The 21,005-nt window shown below is 50.8% G+C and overlaps 1 protein-coding gene across 1 annotated transcript in view; it reads right to left on the bottom strand.

Annotated features, from left to right (window-relative positions):
* Positions 1-21,005, bottom strand: part of CPT1A (carnitine palmitoyltransferase 1A) — a 104,844-nt gene that overhangs the window by 11,455 nt on the left and 72,384 nt on the right. Inside the window, 10 exon segments of the mRNA NM_001286860.1 lie at positions 1,245-1,409; positions 3,642-3,758; positions 7,443-7,548; positions 8,238-8,426; positions 11,078-11,273; positions 14,242-14,329; positions 15,297-15,404; positions 16,082-16,159; positions 16,565-16,702; positions 19,639-19,740. Coding sequence (NP_001273789.1) covers positions 1,245-1,409; positions 3,642-3,758; positions 7,443-7,548; positions 8,238-8,426; positions 11,078-11,273; positions 14,242-14,329; positions 15,297-15,404; positions 16,082-16,159; positions 16,565-16,702; positions 19,639-19,740 — 1,287 coding nt within the window.

Below are 21,005 nucleotides of genomic sequence, written 5' to 3'. Positions count from 1 at the left end.
ACTAACACCAAACCATCTCCTTGCTGCTGGGACCATAAGCTGCTACTGCTGCTTACACTTTTAATATACTGCTAGATTCTATTTGCTAAGATTTTACTTAGTTTTTTTGTGTTTATATTCATGAGCAACGCTGATCCTATGGTTCTTTTTCACGTCCATCAAATTAAGACATGGGTTCCAGAAGCAGCCTGCCTAGATGCAAGCTCAGCGGTGCCACCGTGAGCTGTAGACTTCAGGCAATGGAGCTCCCCATCTCCTGAGTAAAGCGGAGATGAAAAAGGCCCTCCAAGCCGCTGTTAACCAGCTCCTGTGAGGCACTCAGCACTATACCCGGGCGGCTCTCAGCTGTTCCTTGTAATGCTCAGCATGAAGCTGGTCCTGGGAATCAACCAGGCAGCTCCCAGCTTTCTGAAGCCTCCAGAACCCTACGCTCGTCAAAACAATGCAGCAGCTTCCGAGCAGGTTCACGTTAGTGAGTGGCTCTCCAACTTCTGCCTTTCATCGTGGGTACTGCCTCCTGCCTTCTTACCTTGCCTCGGGTCACCTTTACTAACCTCTGTCGCTGCAGAAAATAATCATTGCAAGATTTTCAAATGTATTACCACGGGCCCTGGGGCTCTCTTAGGAAAATCTTCCCTGTATCTGAGACGGCACCTCCTTTTATCACCCTAACCCTCCTTTTATCACCCTAATCACCATTTTAGGTGAAATGTTTGCTCATCAATTTTAAACATCCAATTATTAATTCTAAAATCCAATTCCTCAACCCAGTTCCTCTTTCAGTCTCTCACTCCATCGGAAAAAGAGCTCTTACAATGGCTGTGCCTCCATCCGACTGCTCTGGGAGCATGCATGTCAGTGCCTATGTTACTTGGGAAAAGAAATCTTCGTGATTCAATCATCTTTGTCAAAGACTATATGGTAGAGTCCGTTCTAAGTACAATTTTGGCCCATCTGTTCTAGTTTATTTTAACATCACCTCTTTTGCTATCCTGTATCGGTTTCTTTTCTAGACTTGACCCCTGCCCCCAAGAGGGGTTCTGCTCACCACGCGTCCCATCCCTCCTGTGGCAGAAGGCCTGGGTGATGGCATGTGAGTAAGAACCAGCGGGTGGTGCTTCCGTGATGGTGGCTTCCCTCTGGGACAAGTGTCCAGCCACCACCACCTCCCCCCTGAAAGCCAGGCAGCTCTGGAAATGTGCTCAGGACCCTGAAGCGCTTGTGACAAAACCCCAGGCTCGTACCTTGTAGTGTGCCAGCTGGAGAGCAAGCTGGACAAAGGCATCCGGGCTTGTCCGGCACTTCTTGATCAGCCCTTTGCCAAAGGTGTGGAAAGGGAAAGAATGGAAATCCACATCGTTCGCCAGCAGGGTTGCACTGCTCAGGGCAGTCTCTATCACCTCTTGACACTTGACAAAAAAGGAGAGAGAGGTTTTACTTATTGGTGGGGAGGGCAGGGTTCCTGACTTTAGTGCAGCTGACAGGGGCCGTTACTGGAAAATGCACACATCCCAGTTCCTTCCCATTTCTTTCAGGAAGTGTTCTCCACGGTCCCCTGCTCGCCGCAGAGTGCTGGGGTGACCCGAGCAGAAGGAATGCTGGGAGGAGCTGGGGGCTCCTCAGTCCAAGTGGGACCCCTCAGTGCATCTCACACAGTCCGAGTTCAGTTTTTGAAATCCACTGTGGTGACCATGAGGATCTATTTCCATTTCCATTTCATTTCATTTCATTTCATATTTTATTTATTCATGAGAGACCCAGAGAGAGGGAGAGGGGGGGAGAGAGAGAGAGAGAGAGAGAGAGAGGGAGAGAGGGAGAAGCAGGCTCCACGCAGGGAGCCCGATGTGGGACTCGATCCCGAGACTCCAGGATCACACCCTGGACCAAAGGCAGGCGCTAAAACACTGAGCCACCCAGGGATCCCCGAGGAACCCATTTTGAAAAACAAATGGATACACAAAAAAAGGATGGGACACCTGGGTGGCTCAGGGGTTGAGCGTCTGCCTTTGGCCCAGGGCGTGATCCTGGAGTCCCGGGATCGAGTCCCACGTCGGGCTCCCTGCATGGAGCCTGCTTCTCCCTCTGCCTATGTCTCTGCCTCTTTCTCTGTGTGTCTCATGAGTAAATAAATGAATGAATGAATGAATGAAATAAAGGAAGGAAGGGAGGGAGGGAGGGAGGGAAGGAAGGAAGGAAGGAAGGAAGGAAGGAAGGAAGGAAGGAAGGAAGGAAGGAAGGAAGGAAGGAAGGAAGGAAGGAAGGAAGGAAACGAACTATGGCATAAGCATGCAATGGACATGAGCCACCAAGCCATGAAAGAACGTGGAAGAATCCTAAATGCATGTGGCTGTGAAGGAAGCTGGTCTGAAAAGGCCACATTCGATAGGATTCCAAGAAGGGGACATTCTGGACGAGTCAGGTCTGTGGAGACTGTGATGAGACTGCTGGTCGCCAGGTGCTTGGGGGGCAGGAGGCACAGGCAGTGCCTGATCTCTGGGCTGCACTGGTGGACACAGGCCATCATACATCTGTCCAAATGCCAAGAATGCATGACCCTGAGTGTGCCCCACATCAACAACCAGCTCTGGGTGAGGACGACCTGTCCGTGAAGGCTCAGGGGTTGTGACAGACGCACCCTGGTGGGGACATGGGTGGTGGGGGAGGCTGCATGTGTATGCACTGGGAGGGGGCAGGCAGCTGTGAGGGAGCTCTCTGGACTTTCTGCTCCATTGTGTTGGCAAACTGAAACTATTGAGAAAGTTCAATCTATAGAAAAACTTGAAATAGGGATACCTGGGTGGCTCAGTGGTTGAGCGTCCACCTTTGGCTCACTCAGGGCATGATCCTGGGGTCCTGGGATTGAGTTCTGCATCAGTTTCCCTGCAGGGAGCCTGCTTCTCCCTCTGCCCGTGTCTCTGCCCCACTCGGTCTCTCATGAATAAATAAATAAAATCTTTACAAGAATTTAAAAAATAAAAGAAAATAATTCTTTAAAAAAAAATTGAAATAGTGAATGATTGGGTCAGGTCCAAGCATCCTAAACCTACCCTCTTTGGCAGAGGCTACACAGTCACCGAGGAGCCCACACTAGCCTCTGGAGATGCAGGACAAAAGGACCAGCTGAGGGTGTAGCACCACATGTGGCATATTCTACTTCAACAATAGTCTCTTGGGCTCCAGGAATGCCTGCTTGGATCTGATGAGCTGGACTGTGGTATTTCCAACCCTCACATTCCTTCCTCAAAATGCTTCCGTCTGAGTGGCCTGCGTATGAAAATCATTAAGCACAACAAAAATGATAAGTTGTGCTTTCAGAGTATTTCAACTCTGAAGGAAGTGACTTTGTTTTTTGCTCTTTCACTATGATTGATATCTAGCCAAGTCTGAGCTAGAAATCTCTGTTGGCAATCTTCACCAAAACTGGAAGCAGAAGTATTATTTACTGGGGCTCCTGAGGCAGCAATAGTTGAAACAGCTCCAGGGCCCCAGGAAGAACCCACACAGGGACAAAGTTCAGCCTCTGTGGCCTTCAGCTGAGCTGATGCATACTCAGGAAGCAGGCATGGACAAGCTGGCTGTGACCCTTTAAGCTTGTCTCCCACCCCAGGTAAGTTAACAGGTGTTTGAGAACCCAGACTCACTTCCTCTGGGATGTCCCACTGCAGCCGGGTGGGGTATGGAATGTTCGGGTTGGGGTCGCCCTTGCAGTGGCCGTCCTCTGCATAGCTCAGCTGAAAGCAGTCAGTGGCCAGGACGTACTGTCAAATGAAGAGATACACACGTCAAGTCAGAGAAGATTATCGTGGTCAACAGTGTTACATGAAACATCTTTGTAATGACCTCCAAAGTACACAGAACCTTATTTTTCATCAAGATACCATGACGACTTAGCAGTAGCTACTGGAGGTATGTTGGGAGTATGCTTCTGTGCACCTGACATCCTCCATACAGCCCCCTACCACGAAAGGTTTTTTTTTTTTTTTTTAAGACTTTATTTATTTGTTCATGAGAGACACAGAAAGAGAGAAGCAGAGAGAGGCAAAGGGAGAAGCAGGCTCCCCTGCAGGGAGCCGGATGCGGGACTGGATCCTGAGACTCCAGGACCATGCCCTGGGCTAAAGGCAGAAGTTTAACCTCTGAACCACCTAGGGGTCCTGTACCGTGAAAGTTCTTATTTCCATTTCAGAGGAGAGAGCAACAGCCCTGGCTTGGGAGGCTCCCCAGCATATGGGCTAGTGAGAACAGCCAGGACTCCAGCACGTGTCATACATGACACCGCTCGAAGCCTGCTTCCAGGTCCCAGCTGCGCTGGAGGTGCCCTCCGGGTGCCACCCCACTGCCTTTACAGCTGGCCCAGAAGGCAGTCCCCAGTGTTCCCACTGTGTAAATGAGGAGACAGCCTCCCAAGGGGGAAGACGTGTGCCCCAGTTCATGCTCCCGGTGAGCCAGGACCCAGGTGCAGCTGTGATGTTCTCTTGCCGCTGGTGAGGAAACCCAAATCAACATCTTCAGCTGTATTTACTGAGCAGCTACTATGGCCACCAGCAGCCCTCTGAGCATCAGTGAGAGAACAGTGTACAAAACAGACCAGAATTTCTGCCTTTCCTCAAGAAGTTAGATAAATACAGACATTGACCTACCCATTCTGCTCCTGGGTACACACGCATAAGAGACGAAAATATACATTCACTACTACGCGAATGTTTCATTGGAGCGGTATTTATAGTAGTCAGAATGTGGAAACCACCCACGAAAATGGCCAGAACAGGCAAAGGCACAGAAACAGAAAGTAGATTTGTGGTTGCCAGGGGTGGGGGCAGGCATGGGCAGGAGTTCCTTCTGGGGAGAATGAAAACATCCTAAAGTTAGATGCTGGTGATTGTAAATACACAAAACTCAGCAAACTGTACACTTTAAGACAGTAAATTTTATGGTATGTCAATTTTATCTTCATAATTATAAAAAAGAGTTTTTTTTAAAAAAAGGAATCCCTACACTCACACTCAGGGAGCTTATATCTTAGCGGGGGAGGGCCCCCCCCGCCCAAAGAAGTCAAAAGACAAAACCACAACCAAAGTCCAGCTGGTGGCACTGCCCGGTGGTGAGGCGTCAGGGGCTCCAGCGTGAGGGCGCGGGGAGGTAGCCACATGCAGGTATGGCTGGCATCCACACAGATCTGAGCAGGCAAAGGAGCCAGGCCTATTTGTATCTGAGCCGCTCTGCATCAAAGCCCCCAGAGAGCCCAACACAGTGAAGCTTCAGACAAACGGCAGCAAACAGGATCCAACCCTGGCCAGATTTGTTCTTAACTGGCTTGCCATGGTCAGATTGGCTCTTGTTCTAATTTGGCCTGGGCCTCTGACAAGAGGGCAGGTCAGTTCCCATCCCCAAGGGAAGCTTCTGGGGCTCCCGGCTCGTCCCTGGGACCACAGGCCATGCTGTCAGCTGATAGTAACAGTTAAACCCCAGCACTTCTAAGTGATGGTCCTGGGCTAACACACAATCCCTCTACCCTTATCTCCTCCGGAGAACTTAAAACCTAAGCATGGCCTTGTCAACATCCCGATTACTCCACCTGGTCAGTTACCCTGTGTCGTCCACACCACCTGTGGCTCAGGTTCTGTCTCATCCACAAACATGCACTTAGTACTCAGGACCTTAGCACAGGTGCCAGCAGACCTGGACTATTCTGCTGGGTGGACAGACCTCCAAGGACAAAGGAGGCTGGATCTTCACTGGGTTTTAAGCTGAAAGGACTGTTAAGCCTTTGTTGGCATCAATAGACTGGCAGCGGTCAAGAGACTTGACTGCCTTTATTATACGTTCATGTCTTGGGACCAATAGTACTACTATCTTCGAGACTGTTTTGGAACACTTCATTTTCCCTTCATTTATGCTTTTTTCCCTACATAGAGAAATCTCACTTGGCTAAAGGAACAGCAGGTTAGGTTTTGCTGAGACCCCAACCAGGGGTAAGATGGTCAAGAGAAGCCTCGGAAGGAGTATTAGGCTGTCCTAACCCAGGACTGGGAGGAGGCAGGAGAGGGGGAGGGGACTGCCTGGAAGGAGTGAAGCCTGGCAGGGCTGGTGGCCAGGGGAAGAGTGTTCTGGGCAAAGGAGGGGGCACATGCCAAGGCCATGCCAAGGCCCTGCCAAGAGACAGCAGGACACCCTCCAGGATTTGTATGACTCTAGGGAAAAAAATACATATGATACATTAAAAATAAACATTGAGGGGCGCCTAGGTGGTTCAGTTGGTTGAGCATCTGACTCTTGGTTTCGGCTCAGGTCATGATCTCAGGGTCCTGTGATCAAACCCTGTGTTAGGTTCTGTGCTCAACTGGGAGTCTAGTTGAGTCTCTCTCCCTCACCCCTCCCCACGCTCGTGCACACGTGCACACACACGCTCTCTCTTAAATAAACCAATATTTTAAAAAATAAATATCGAGATTCAAAGCCTTCACAGAAGTTAAAAGAGAAAGAGGTCATGCATTAAGATGTCTTCACAAGTTCACTATGATTTCATCATCTCAGGTACATGACCGAGCTCCATGCCCTGTGAGGGCCAAGGAGGTCCTCACTCTGTGGTTGCAAAGGTGCAGCTCCCAGAGATAACAGCAACATTAGGGTCACATTATTCCACTCCACTCGCTAGAGCAGCAGGAAGACCACAAAGTACAGTCTGAGCGTTCAGTGTGAATTTCAAAGGGCCTTGTAGCTTTAACCAAGTTACCCTTGAGTTTCATCAAACCAAGATAATAGAGAATTTCTGGATCAGGTCCACTGTTGACAATCTCAGAGTTTGGAAGCTTCTTCAAACAAGAACCAGAGGAGTTAAGAAAGCAAAACCTTCCTTCGATTGTTCGTGCCAACATGAAGACTGTTACCACAGTTCAGGGGGAAATGAGTTTTTTAAAATTTAAAGAATTTTCAGGGCTGATCCAACGTTGCATTTTAACAAGCTGGGTAGAGGGATGGGATGACAGGGGTTTGGGTTTGGTGGTTTTTAAATTAAATTGGTAATTTTAAGAATTAAATGATGTGGTAAAAAGCACGTTGCATTTTTATCAACCAGGATTTTAATATGCTTGCTTCTAGCTGGCCTAACACTCAGCCCATGAGACAAATCTTGAAAACATAGCAAAGAAGGTTTTGCTGAATTCTTCCCTGAAATCCCTGCCTGAAAGCCGACTCTCATTTCATTATTTTTGGTTCCACCTGGAGATGGCATTAAATGTGTTTCTACTGAAAGAACTTAAGTTTCAGTAGATGAGGACACAGGTACCTAGGTTTTGTTCAGCCAATTAACATCACACGAAGCACCAACGTGTGTTAAGAAGTGTTCTAGATTCAGGGAGCAGGTATCACACAATGAAATGCAGTCTGGGGTTTGGATTTGCAACGGCAGGCCCCACATTCATGTCAAAGCTGCAAACACTCACCTCCCACAGGTGCCCGACAATGGGCGCATCAGCCCAGGAGTGCTCTGCGTTCATGCCCATCTTCCCATTTTTGAAGACAATGAACGTGAAAGACTTATCGAACCACCTGCATGGAACACAAATGTTCATGGGACTTAACCGTTTTTTAAAAAAAAAGCAAGTTGAACAAAAACTAGGCACTGATTTTATTCTGCATGGGTCATCTGCCCCCCACTTGCCACCCCTACTGCCCCACCCCCGCCCCACCCCGAACAGCTGGCTGGCGGTCAAAAATCTCTGCAAAGTGATAACAAAAGCACACACAGAACTCTGGTCACTTCTCTGTCATCAGACACAAAGATAAGCAGTTATGCACCAGAGGCCAGCAGAACAGAACATGTTACTCTAACATGAAGGGAATCGATAAGGCATCTGCAGAGAGATGGGACAGCATGTGCTGTCCGGGAGCCACACACCCCATCCTGGGCCGACCTCACCCCTACGTGCGAGGCAGGCAGGACGGCCCTGCACAAACTAGGTAAAGGAGGCTCCAGGATAGTCACGAGCTCAGTGAGCAAGCCAGAGCCGACATCCAGGTCAGCCCTGTCTACCACCTTCTCCTGCCTGGTCAAGGCACCACAGCCACTCTTCTCACTAGCACCTCCCATCAGAGGTGGTCGTGCACGGAGGGGAAAATCTCAAGTCTGCTGCTTGAGCTGTGTGTGTGTGCACACGCGCACACGCACAGAAAAGAGAACCAAAGTGTTTTTATGCAAGCCTTATTCCTCCACCTGAGGCTGGTGTGAGCGATATTACCTGTCAAAACACCTGCCATGAAGGAGAGACTTGGCATAGCTATCCATCGATGCATCTGGGTCTTCCTTCCTATACCCTTGTTCTGTTTCGTCTAGTGTCACGAAAAATGCTGCTTTTTCCACAGCATCAAGGGACTGCTTGTTTTTCCCACGTCCAAAATAGGCTTGGCGACACTTGGCCCAGGGTACTCTGAAACAAGAGTTAAAGGGAGTTAAACCTGTAGCAACGTGGTGACTGACATCTACTTATATGTGATGTTCAAAATGACAGGGTGTTTCACTGTTTTGTAGAAATTTAAGGGAAACTACATATTTATGACTGTCTGCCGGATTTCCAGAGCAGAGCACAGGCATGGTGTGCACTTCTGTTTGCTAAACACTGATTGAGAAAAAACAAACAAACAAACAAAAAACACTGAGGGCGGCCAGGGTGGCTCAGCGGTTTAGCGCCGCCTTCCGCCCAGGGCATGATACAGGATCAAGTCCCACGTCGGGCTCCCTGCATGGAGCCTGCTTCTCCCTCTGCCTGTGTCTCTGCCTCTCACTCTCTCTCTGTGTGTCTCTCATGAATAAATAAATAAAATCTTTAAAAAAACAAAAAATAAATGCTGATTGAGCAACAAGAATGCACGCCGTGAGCTCAGCCACCTGGGGGCAGCAACCCCAAGAAGTTCTCCTTGGGCCCAAACCAGGGGCCATCCTGAAGAAGTTCTGGCAAGCTCATGTGAGCACTCAAGTCCTGCCTGGCTCTGCTCCAGCCCTTATCCATGTGCTAGCTCACTGATCAAAACTAGTTTCTATCGTTCAGAGGGGTAAACAGGCACGGAGATGCGGTCACAGCTAGTTGGTGGCAGAGAGAGCTTCAAACACAAGCTGCCCCAGTCCATGCTACTAATAACCACAGGACACCTTGGGACAAGGAGGCACCCCGGGAGTCCACCTAGAGTGACTCTTTCCATCCTCCCTCACGTGGGATCCAAGGAGCTGATGTGACACCCACTTCCTGAGAGTCACCCCAGCTGTGGCTGCTTTGACTGCTCCTGGGCCCCTCACCCAGGCCCTCCTGGGGTCCTTCACCCCACCCACCCTTCCAGATCAGAGTCATCTGGCCTGTCTCCCGCCCTCTTCTCTCCAAGGCAGCCTGTGATGCCAACACACCTGTGAATACAAGGATACACACACACACCTGGCCCAGACCACTCTACTCTGTCTGCCAGGGGCAACCATGACAACAGGATGGCTACTATGCACCTAGTGCTGTGTGAAGGGGCAGGAAGGTAACATGCCAGCATATACACTCGGCATCTATGTGAAGGGCTCCAGGGGGAGAGGGAGCAAGACACCTATGTATACACTCGGCATCTATGTGAAATGCTCCAGGGAGGTAACATGCCAACATATACACTCAGTGTCTATGTGAAGGACTCTGGGGGACAAGACACCCATGTATACACTTGGTGTCTATGTGAAGGGCTCGGGGAGAGGGCGGGCAGAGGATAGGCATGTACATACACTCAGCATCTATGTGAAGAGCTGGGGGGAGGGTAAGATACCCATGTATACACTCGGCCTCTATTAGAAGGACTGTAGACAGATTGGGGTGGGCCGGGTGCCCACGAGCCCCGCAGGTTGGGTGGTCACAGGCAAACCCACTCCTCGCAGCACGTTGTAACCAGTGGCCAGCGAGCCCACTGATGCCCATGAGCATGTGGGAAGGGAGCTCTGTCTCCAGGACACGCCGCCCTCTGCTCTTCCATCCAGCCTGCAGAGCCCCAGTTATGGCCTAATATCCCTCCTGGGCTTCTGGCACCGAGCCTCCCCTCCAGCTCACACGGCCTGTTCCAGCCCTCACTGCCTGGGGAGCCCCGGGACTGGGATCATTCCATACACCTGCTCGGGTCCCTGGGGTAGCCCCTTTGACAGCTGAATCCAGCCCAAGTGTAGTCAGACACATGAGGACCCTCTCTGCTCTGCGTTCTGGTGTCCTGACCCACTGTCGCTCCCAGCATGGGGCGTGCAGTCCGCTCCCCCAGACACCCGTCACTCCTGCTGGCCCGCTGCCACCCTCTGCGTGCAGGGGAAAACTCTTCTATGAGAAGGGCTCCTCATACTGCCCCAACAGCTGCCACATCGCCGTAACTCGGATGTTCAACTGCAGACAGTACCGCCCCCCCAGGGACAGTGGGCAATGTCTGGACAGTTCTGTGACAACAGGGTGGCTGCTCCTGGCCGCCAGGGATGTGCTCAACATCCTACTGCGCACAGGACAAGGCCCCCACCCAAAGATTTACGCAACCCAGTGGGCACAGAGCCAAAGCTGGGAGGCCAGCCCCATCTTTACAAGCTAATTCCTCAGGTAAACAAAAGCCTCTGAATGATCTTCAGACATGGCAGAAAGTTGATTCCTGACTCAGAGGCCTTGGTTTAAACTTGTTTTTGGGGGGCATCTGGGTGGCTCCGTCAGTGAAGCATCTGTCTTCAGCTCAGGTCATGATCTCAGGGCCCTGGGATCGAGCCACATCAGTCTCCCTGCTCAGTGGAGAAGCCTGCTTCTCCCCTCTCCCTCTGCTCATTCTCTCTCAAATAAAATCTTAAATAAACACACTTGTTCTGTGTCCTGAATTAAATACGCCTGCAGCCCCGTGACAGAGCCTAACTCCCGCCCGCATGTGCCCTGGTCCCCGTGCAGACACAAGCCCACCTGCCACACACACACACACAGCCAGAGGGGACCCGCCGGCGGGGCCCCAGCCCTGCCCCACGGCCACGGTGAGTCACCGACACACGCCTGTCCCCCAGCCAAGCCCCTGGTGGGACTTATGTCCCAGAGCCACCGCGCACCTTTCTCCCGCAGTGAGGGCCGCCAGCTTGGCCTCCCCAGGCTGAGGCTCCGACGGGTCGTCCAGAATCCTCTGCATCTGCTGCTCAATTTCCCGGGGCTTCAAGAGCCGGCCGTCGTGGTAGAGCCAGACCTTGAAGTACCGCCCTTTGTGGAACACGACGATGTGCTTGCTATCTCTGATGTGCTGGATGGTGTCTGAGCAGGATGGGGGGTGAGACACAACATTCAGAGGCAGGATGTGAGGGAACGCTGAGAAAGACCCCTCGACTTCCCAGCGGCCCCACCCTGTCACCCCACGTCCCTCCACTCAGCTCATCCGTCCACGTCTCAAGAGCCTGCAGAAGGTTCAGTACAGAACCAGAGCAGAGAGCTCTGGAGTCAGGCTTGACCTCGTCTCAGCTCCACTCAGCCACTCACTGGATGTATTCAGCTGTGGCCAACAACTTAAGCCTGTTCAAGGGTTTCTCCCAGAAAACCAGGACAAACATGCACTTAAAGCCTTCACTTTAGAGTCAGAAATAAGGCGATGCACACTAGGGCCACTTCCGTTCAACACTACACCAGGGCCTGCCAGCAAAATAAACTAAGAAAAAAGAATCGAGATTCAAGGATGGGAACACTGGCCTCTCAGAGCCATGATTAACCACAGAAAATCCAACCAACCTCCCTCAAATAGCTGTTTAAATTACTGAGAACATAGCTGGGTAGAAGCTCAGTGTCTGAGATCATCTGTGCTCCTCTAACCTGAGTTCTGGGCTGAGCTGAGCCCCTCCCACTCACAGGCCGGAGGCAGACTCTCACAGGCTACTGCATTGGAGGTAGGGCCTTTAAAGAGGTAATTATGTCAAAACATGGTGATTAAGATGGATCTTAATCTCATATGACTAGAGTACTTAGAGGAAAAGATTAGGACACAGGGGTGCCAGGGTGGCTCAGTTGGTTAAGTGTCTCCCTTAGGCTCAGGTCACGATCCCGGGGTCCTGGGCTTGAGCACGTCAGGCTCCCTGCTCAGGGGGGAGTCTGTTCCTCCCTATCCCTTCCCCCTCCCCCTAGACTCTCTTTCTCTCTCTCTCAAATAAAATCTTAAAAAAAAAAAAAATTAGGACACAGACACATGGAGGGACAACCCCGTGAGGACTCAGGGAGAGCGTGGTCATCTACACACAAGCAGAGAGGCCTCAGGAGGACCTACCTGCCTGCACCTGGACCTCGGGCTTCCAGCCTCCAGGACAGGGGTGGACAGTGAATGTTTAAGCCACACAGTCTGTGCTTTTGTTACAATGGCCCTAAAAACTAATATATTCAGTAGCCTACAAATCAAAAATATACTGAAGACAACAAAAACAAAGAAGTTGGGAAGAACTCTGACCCTGGCAGAGAAAAGCAGAGCGGAAGCCCCCCCACCCCAATCTGAGGCGGATGTGTCCAAGACCCCCATGGTGCCTGAAGCCGTGGAATGTACCGAACCCCAAACACGCTATTGTTTTCTCTAATCAATATAACTTTAATCAAGTTTAATTTATAAACTAGGTATGTTTAAAAATCAACAAAAATAGGGGATCCCTGTGTGGGGGTTTAGCGCCTACCTTTGACCCAGGGCGTGATTCTGGAGTCCTGGGATCAAGTCCCACATCAGGCTCCCTGCATGGAGCCTGCTTCTCCCTCTGCCTGGGTCTCTGCCTCTCACTCTCTCTCTTGAATAAGTAATTAAAATTTCTTTTAAAAATTAACAAAAATAAAACAAAATAATGATGTGTGCTAACAAAGGTTATGTGGATCTGCTCTCTCTCAAAACACCTTGTCCTGTTCTGTCTTCTTGTGACGATGTTAGGAGTGATGTAGGTGTGACACGGGGTTAGGCTGCTATGGGGGATCATTAGCCTCCACACCACAGCTGGCCACGGGTAACTGAGACCACGGAATGCGAAATCATGGGTAAGAGGAAAAACTGTAGGACGTTTTATTAAAACCACTTTTAAAAGCGCTATGACTGGGGTGCCTGGGTGGCTCAGTTGGTTGAGCATCTCTCAGTTTTGGCTCCAGTTATGAGATCAAGCCCCACATGGGGGCTCTGTGCTCAGTGGGGAATCTCCCACTGATTCTTGCTTACCCCCTTTGCTCCTCCCCCCTACAATCTCTCTCTAAAATAAATACTTTTTTAATTATTAAAAAAAAAATTAAGAATGCAATTACTGTCCCCAACTGTCCCAAAAGTGCTTTTTGCCAATTCATCTGCTTTTCACAAAAATCTGGCCACCGATCACTGGACTCCAGAGTATGAGAGACATAATAAAGGCTGACTTCTTAGCCAGAAATACCCCCACTGTAAAAGCACTGAGTGCACTGCTAGAGTGAGTTTCCAGAAAGCCCCTGAGCCCTGGGTCTGAGGCAAGCTGAATCCACTTACAGAAGCCTACCCGGAGGCCAGCTTTTGTGTCTGAGGACCCACATGCCTACGTCCACGGGACAAGTTACTGCCTGGGGCTCACAGTCTGGAGGTACCCGGCTGTCACGACAGCCCCCAAAAGCTGGATGAGCTTGGGACTCTGTATACAGTTAGCTTCAAAGGCAGCGACGGGTCATCATAATGGCCCACCACGAGGTCTCAGACAGGACCCGGTTTGTTAGCTGAGAGTGGCCAGTATCTCCTACCTACACAGCCTGAGCCCTGGCTGGCCTGGGACAGTCCCAGATGGCACATCTCTCCCTCTCATTCTCCAGAGCATCGTGGCTTGTATAATTACGTGGCCGCCCGGCATTCTGCGAGGGTCGAGGGTGGGATCCGCTGTCCCAGGTCAGGCTGCCCCAAGTGAGCTGCTGGATTCCAAGTCCAGTCTCCCAAGCACAAGCCAACATGTGTGTGAGCCAGAGCACAACTCCTCCGAGGGAGCCAGATGAAGACAAGGAAGACTCCTAACCAGACGTGGGAAGAACACCCTAGAAGACAGCCTTCAACCAGAGGGAAATTGTGAAGTCTGAAGAAAAGCCGCATGCCCGGGCCTAATAAAGGCCAAGGAAATTCAACAGACCAGTGTTCCTGAGCCTAAAATAAAATCGCAGATGCTCAGAAGCGGTCAGCACAAATCTGTGCGCTGAGTTTTGCCACCTTCCATACACGGCGAGGAAGGAGCAAGAAAGTGCTTTGCGAAGGAGCCTCACTCACCCGTCTCCTCTCCTGGGATCCGCGAGGTATTAAACATTCGCTCCCACTGAGCAGAGCACAGAGGAACTGTGGATCCCAAAAGAAGAATCTGCAACAAAAATATGTTTCAAACAAACAAAAAATTCCTCAGGGGGTGGGGAAAGGGGGGGAAGGAGCAGATTACACACTGGATTTGTTTTCCTTGCACATATCATTTGACTTCATCGCTTCCATGCTGGGAAGAGCAGCTCTTCCCCAGGATGCTGACCCTCATCACCAAGATCACTGGACCTGCCAGGGCTCAGTTTCCTGCACCCTTCCTTCCCAAGGGGCACGCTCTCATCAATCGTTTACAAACCGACACTTAAACCACAGATTATTTAGAAACTGACACTTAACCCGGGGATATTTAAGAAAGAAATGTCTGTTTCCCTGGAATAATTCACCAGCTAAATTGTTTTCCTCCAAAAGCAAACAAGAGCTTTTCTTCTGGGGCAGATCTCGGGGCTGCGGTACAACAGACGTATATCCATTCGGGGTACGCGAGGAGAGTTAAATCTTGGAATAATTACACAGAGTGAAAGAAACTAGACAGAGAGAGAGAGAAAGTACCTACTGCAAGATCTCATTTGCATCAAACTTTGGAAAGCTCAAGTGATCCGGAGTGACAGAAGGCAGAATGAGGCATAGCTGGCGGGCGATGGCAGGGTGCAGCAAGACCATGGGGCACAACGAACTTTTGGGGTGATGGATGTGCTCACTACACCTGGACTGTGGGGATGGTTTCAGAGCTACGTTATTTAAAGTGATGGGACTCATCCAGCTGTATGACAACAAAGTCACCAAAGCTGTTTAAAAAGAATGTTTTTTCTTTTTTAAGATTTATTTATGAGAGAGAGACACACAGAGAGAGAGAGAGAAAGGGGCAGAAACATAGGCAGAGGGAGAAGCAGGCTCTAAGCCCAATTTGGGACTCGATTCCAGCACCCTGGGATCATGACCTGAGCCGAAGGCAGACACTCAGCCACCTAGGCACCCTAAAAAGAAATGTTTTAGGAAGCAGTTTGTGGGCATACCGGCTTGATCTCTTCCCGGTCCAGCCTCCGTCTATAGAGCAGAATGGCATGGATGGCGTTGCCCGCTCTCGCTGCCTGAATCGAAGTGGGTAAGACGTACAGCAAGTCCTGAAAAGGTAAACATGTGTTAGCGGAGGGAACGTTCGCAGGCAAAGCTGAGCTAACATACACAGGAGAGCATTTCCACGCTGCTAAAGTATCTCCATAGGCGTTCAATCACACCTGCTCTGATAAAGAAGAAATTGAAAGTACATTTCCTATACTTTGCCAATTTTGAGTTCTACAAGAAAATAAATGGAAATGAAGAACAGAAAGAAAGAGACAAAGAATAATGAGATGGCCAGTTACTAAAGGTAGTAAACGCCAGTTACCAGAACCCAGACTGTGGGACTGCTAACAAAACAATGGGACGTGACCTCCTGGGCTATCACTGCCTTGGAGAAAAGAAAAATCTGGCATCCCAGAGCAGAGAAGGAGGAAGCTACACCCTGGGCCGCCAGGTGTTGAGCTCTGGAGGTGGCGGGGACATAGGCCACACGCCGCTGTGACAACAGGGGAAGGCCCTGCTGTGAGGGGCAGCTGATGGGCTTGAAAGTATTCCTGCGGCTCTAATTTCTCCATGGTGGCTCAGGGCAAACACAGAAGAAAGTCCACACAGCTTTCGGGCCCAGCAAGCAGGTCCTGGGCCCTGGAAGGAAGTCCGGCCAGCGTAGGCAGGGGCAGGAGCTTCCTGGGTGGTCCCCAGGCCCATGGGGATGCCCGCCTTGCCCGCCTAGGGGACTCACCATGGCATAGTAGTTGCTGTTCACCATCAGTGGCCCTCGTCCCCGCAGGTAGATGTACTCTTCCCACCAGTCGCTCACCTGTGGGTGCAAATAGGACAGACCCCCAGCAAGCTTAGCAGGAGCCACACAGGCCGGCGGGGTGCCAGGAGTGCCATCACTGCTCGGCGGCACTCCCATCACAGTGCCTGGAGGAGCCTGAGTGCAAGTGTGAGTTCAACACACCCATGTAGCCGGGTCACCTGATTAAAACAGCGCACACCTGAGCAAGCTTGCCTGCCGTTCCCTGCCCCTACATTGCCCACCCAATGACTGCAGCCACTCCAGCCTCATCATCTGGTGTCATCTGATCACATTTAATACCTCCTCTTCCACATCCCACCTTGTTTCACTTGCCATGCACGGGGAAGCCCTGCTGGTTTGTGGCATGGACAAGTATTTGCACACGAAAATATCACCACCAAGAAATAAGGTGTATACACTTACATAGTTTGTGGCCCACCAGGACTTTAACTTCAGATACCACTGCAACTTGGGTCCGAGGCTGACAGCAAAATCTTGAGCAAGGACCGTCATCCGTTTAAAGTCTGATTCCTTCATCAGAGGCTTCACCGATTCCAGATACTACAGGGTTAATGAAAAGCACACATGCCGAGTTAAAACACACAGATCCCTTATCTGTGCCTTAGAAAACATATAAACCTGCTTAAGAATTTAAAAATCTTCCCCAGCTTGGGACGCCTGGGTGGCTCAGTGGTTGAGCGTCCACCTTTGGCTCCGGGCGTTGATCCCGGGGTCCTGGGATTAAGTCCCACATCGGGCTCCCTACGAGGAGCCTGCTTCTCCCTCTGCCTGTCTCCATTCGCTCTGTGTGTCTCTCATGAATAAGTAGATAAATTTTAAAAGATTTTATTTATTCATTTGAGACAGAGAAATAGAGTGAGAGCACAAGCAGGAAGAGCGGTAGGCAGAGGGAGAAGCAGACCCCCTGCTGAGCACGGAGCCCAACATGGGGCTCCATCCCAGGACCCTGAGATCATGACATGAGCCAAAGGCAGATACTTAATCATCTGAGCCACCCAGGTGCCCCGGAACGTACAACTCTTGATCTTGGGGTCGTGAGTTCAAGCCCCGTGTTGGGCAAGAAGATTACTTAAAAATAAAATCTTAAAAAACAAAACAAAAACCTCTCCCATGTGGTAGGTTTTGTGGGTCCTCACACGAGTTAGCCATGTGGCTTTATGTCAGCGACAATGACACAATCACACTTCTTCATCATTTACTGCCCTTTAAATTCTCCAGACCCGCATCGCCACAAGATCACTAGAGCAAATTCCAGAGTGACAAGATCACGGTTTGGCCGACAAGGACATCTCCATAGTTCCCATCATTCGGCCCTCAATCAAAACCCTGATTCCCACTGGATCATGGCTCAGGACAGTGCTAGGACAGTGCCAGGAAGTGAGCCCAAGACACCAGGGTGGGAAGGAGGAGCCAGCACAATGGATGGGATTGTGGAAGGCCAAGCATCAGGTCAAGGCCAGGCCTCCAGGACAGGGTTCTGGGGCCCCCGGGATGTTGACTGGCACCACTCTGAAGTGAGTGTGCTCACGTATCAGGTCAGACGTGCAGGGTTTGGAGACCGTCATCTAAAGTTGCTGCAATGCACACGAGCAAACTTATAGAAAGTAAGGCCCTCAGTGTATGGGGAAACGTGTCAATCCACCTAGTGGCAATGCCCACTGAGCCAGAGATGCCAGCAGCTTGCTCACTCTCCCACGGGACTGGGCTTCTGTCACCACGTCGCAGGTGAGGACACATGAGAGCAGAGAGGAGAAGAAACCTGAAAAGCCAACAGGCCTGGTTGCAAAAGCCAAAACATGTCCTGCTTAGTCTTTAAAATGGGGCCAAAAGCAGAAGCCAGCCCTGGTTGGCTGCAGTGGCAACCAGCCCGGCTGCTCCTCCAGGTGACACAGAGGTCCCGTCAGACCCCAAGGTCCCACTTCCAGGCCTCAACCCACCCCAGTGCCAGCAGGTCCTTGAACAAAACCGTTCACAACAGCTGCAGGCTGGAAACCAGGCAAACATCCACCAACAGATGAATGTAGGAACGCAGTGTGGTCCAATCGTCCAGTCGGATATGCTGAGAGATACTCCGGCATAGACAAATCCTCAAAACAGTCTAAGAGCCAGATGCAGAGGCACATACTGTAGGATTCCATTTATAGGAAACATCCAGGACAGGCAAACCCACAGAGACAGCGCAGGTTGGTGGGTGCCAGGGGTCAGGGAGCGGGGGAGACATGAAATGGGGTGTCAGGCTAATGCATGTGGGGTTTCAGTGATGGAAAGTTCTGGAACTAGCCCATGGTGGAGGCTGCACTATGAAAATGTACTCAATGCCACACAACTGCCTCCTTAAAGTGGCTAACATGGTCACTTTTATAGTACATACTACGTACCACAATTTAAAACAACTAGTTATGTAACATACCAAAGACGACTGAATTGGACACTTTGAGGGAACCACATGATATGTGAATTATATCACACAAAGCTGTTTATTCATTTTTTAAAGATTTTATTTATTTATTCATGAGAGACAGAGAGAGAGAGAGAGAGAGGCAGAGACACAGGCAGAGGGAGAAGCAGGCTCCATGCAGGGAGCTTGACGTGGGACTCCATCATGGGTTTCCAGGATCAGACCCTGGGCTGAAGGCGGCGCTAAACCACTGAGTCAGGGCAGCTCCGGTGGTGATCCTGGAGTGGTCCTGGAGACCCTGGATAAGTCCCACGTCAGGCTCCCTGCATGGAGCCTGCTTCTCCCTCTGCCTGTGTCTCTGCCTCTCTCTCTCTCTCTCTCTGTGTCTCTATGAATAAATAAATAATCTTTTTTTTTTTTTTAAAGATTTATTTTATTTATTCATGATAGACATAGAGAGAGAGAAAGAGGCAGAGACACAGGAGGAGGGAGAAGCAGGCTCCATGCACCGGGAGCCTGATGTGGGATTCGATCCCGGGTCTCCAGGATCGCGCCCTGGGCCAAAGGCAGGCGCCAAACCGCTGCGCCACCCAGGGATCCCCTAAATAAATAATCTTTAAAAATAAAAAAAATAAACCACTGAATCACCCGGGCTGCCAACAAAGATGTTTAAAAAATTTTTTCCAAAGCTGTTTCTCTATCAAATGTGCTGCCTTTTAAAAAAGGTACCTCATGGGGTGCCTCTGGCTCAGGGAGTGATCCTGGGGTCCTGGGATCGAGTCCTGCATCGGACTCCCTGCAGGGAGCCTGCTTTTCCCTCTCCCTAGGTCTCTGCCTCTCTCTGTGTCTCTTGTGAGTAAATAAATAAAATCTTAAAAAAACAAATTAAAATAAAAACATCAAAAAACAAAACACCTCCTATGTGCTGATATGTCAGAAAGGAAGATCTCCTCCAATAGCTAGACAAGTACGGCGCTGAGTATAGCCAGCCAACTGCTATGGGTCATAAATCTTAATCCCAGGAGGACTGACACATGGGGGAGTGGGAGTGTTCCAGTGAGCTCGAAGCTGTACCTACCCTGTTCACGGTGTCCTGAACGGCCGGGACTGGCAGGCGTGGCAGTGACGTCTGGAAGCTGTATAACATAGGTTTTCGGCCGGAAAAGATCTTGACCATACCCTTTAAAAATAAAAGGAATGTTTTAAAACATGAGACCACATTAAAGATGCAAGCCAGCCCTCAATTTGCTGACTACTGATTTTTTTTGTGGTCTTCCACCCCGACACTCCCAGGCCTTAGCAAACAAACAGGGAACCCCAAACAGAAACCGGCCTGATGAAAGCCCAGGTCTGATGGATGCTTCGATATGCCCTGGCGAGGATGCGCACCCAGGTGTTGCCGGCTGACTGTATGTCTGCACGTGGCCCAAGATCCACCCAGCTACCTCCGCAAGGCCGCTCTTGGTCTGGGGACTGACTCAAAGTGCTGGCAAGGGTGAGCAGAGGCAAAGCTGAGAAGCTCAGACCTCGAGCCGATCCCAGTGGAGCAGCAAGGAGGCTGCCTCAAGCCCAGCAGACAACACACATTTGCCCACTCTCGGCCCTGGCTTTCCTCTGGAAGGATCTAACACCTGCTCATCTCACACTGGGATCTGAGATCTCAGACCTCGAAGGCATTTCTTGGGCTCACAGCGGGCAGCTGGGACTCCACCGGACACACGCCAGGAGGGCCACCCCGGGGATCGCCGTTTAGCTCACTCCGTCAAGGGTGGGCACCAGCTCTGACTCTGCCAATCAGTGAAACTACACCCAGGCCAGCGCAGGAAGTCGGTCAGGGGAGAGTGCACCCCAGGGGTGAGAGTGGGCCGGGCGTGGGGGTGCCTCTCCCAAGCAGCCCCGGGGAGGAAGGGAATCCGGGACAGGCATCCATGCGCACGGCAAACCAGGGCCGCTCGGGCTGCGGCCCAGGGGAGCCAGCAGGACACCCTGAAGCACGGGGTGGATCAGGGAGACCAGGTCGGACCGGTCGGCAGGGGAATCCACCTAACGTCTGCCTTCGACTTAGTCAGAAAAGCTACAAAGAAGTGGATGGGCGTCCCTTCTCTTTGATGGATAATCCGGATGGCAAGACGTTAACATACCACCTTCAGAAGTGACAAACATCATTAAAGAAAAATATACTCTTTGGCCCACACTTATGAGTCAAGATGAATCAACGGCTCTGGAGCAATGAGGTCAACTCCCAGGTCAACCAATTGTAGAAGGGGAAAGGTCCCATGAGGATCTCCCTTTCAAAGTAAAAGCCACCCGCCTGAGACACTGTGCTGAGTGAAGACTGAATACTATGGTGAAGGGGGGGTGGCGGGGGGTGGCAGGTGCCTGCAGCACTGGGCCCCTGATCACGCTGCCCCTGTGCACCTACACCTTTGCTAAGAGGGCAGATTT

This window comes from Canis lupus, chromosome 18, assembly GCF_011100685.1.
Source record: "Canis lupus familiaris isolate Mischka breed German Shepherd chromosome 18, alternate assembly UU_Cfam_GSD_1.0, whole genome shotgun sequence".
NCBI classification, from domain to species: domain Eukaryota; kingdom Metazoa; phylum Chordata; class Mammalia; order Carnivora; family Canidae; genus Canis; species Canis lupus.
Note: the sequence above shows the minus strand (reverse complement) of the source record. Positions and strands in the feature narration are given on the sequence as shown.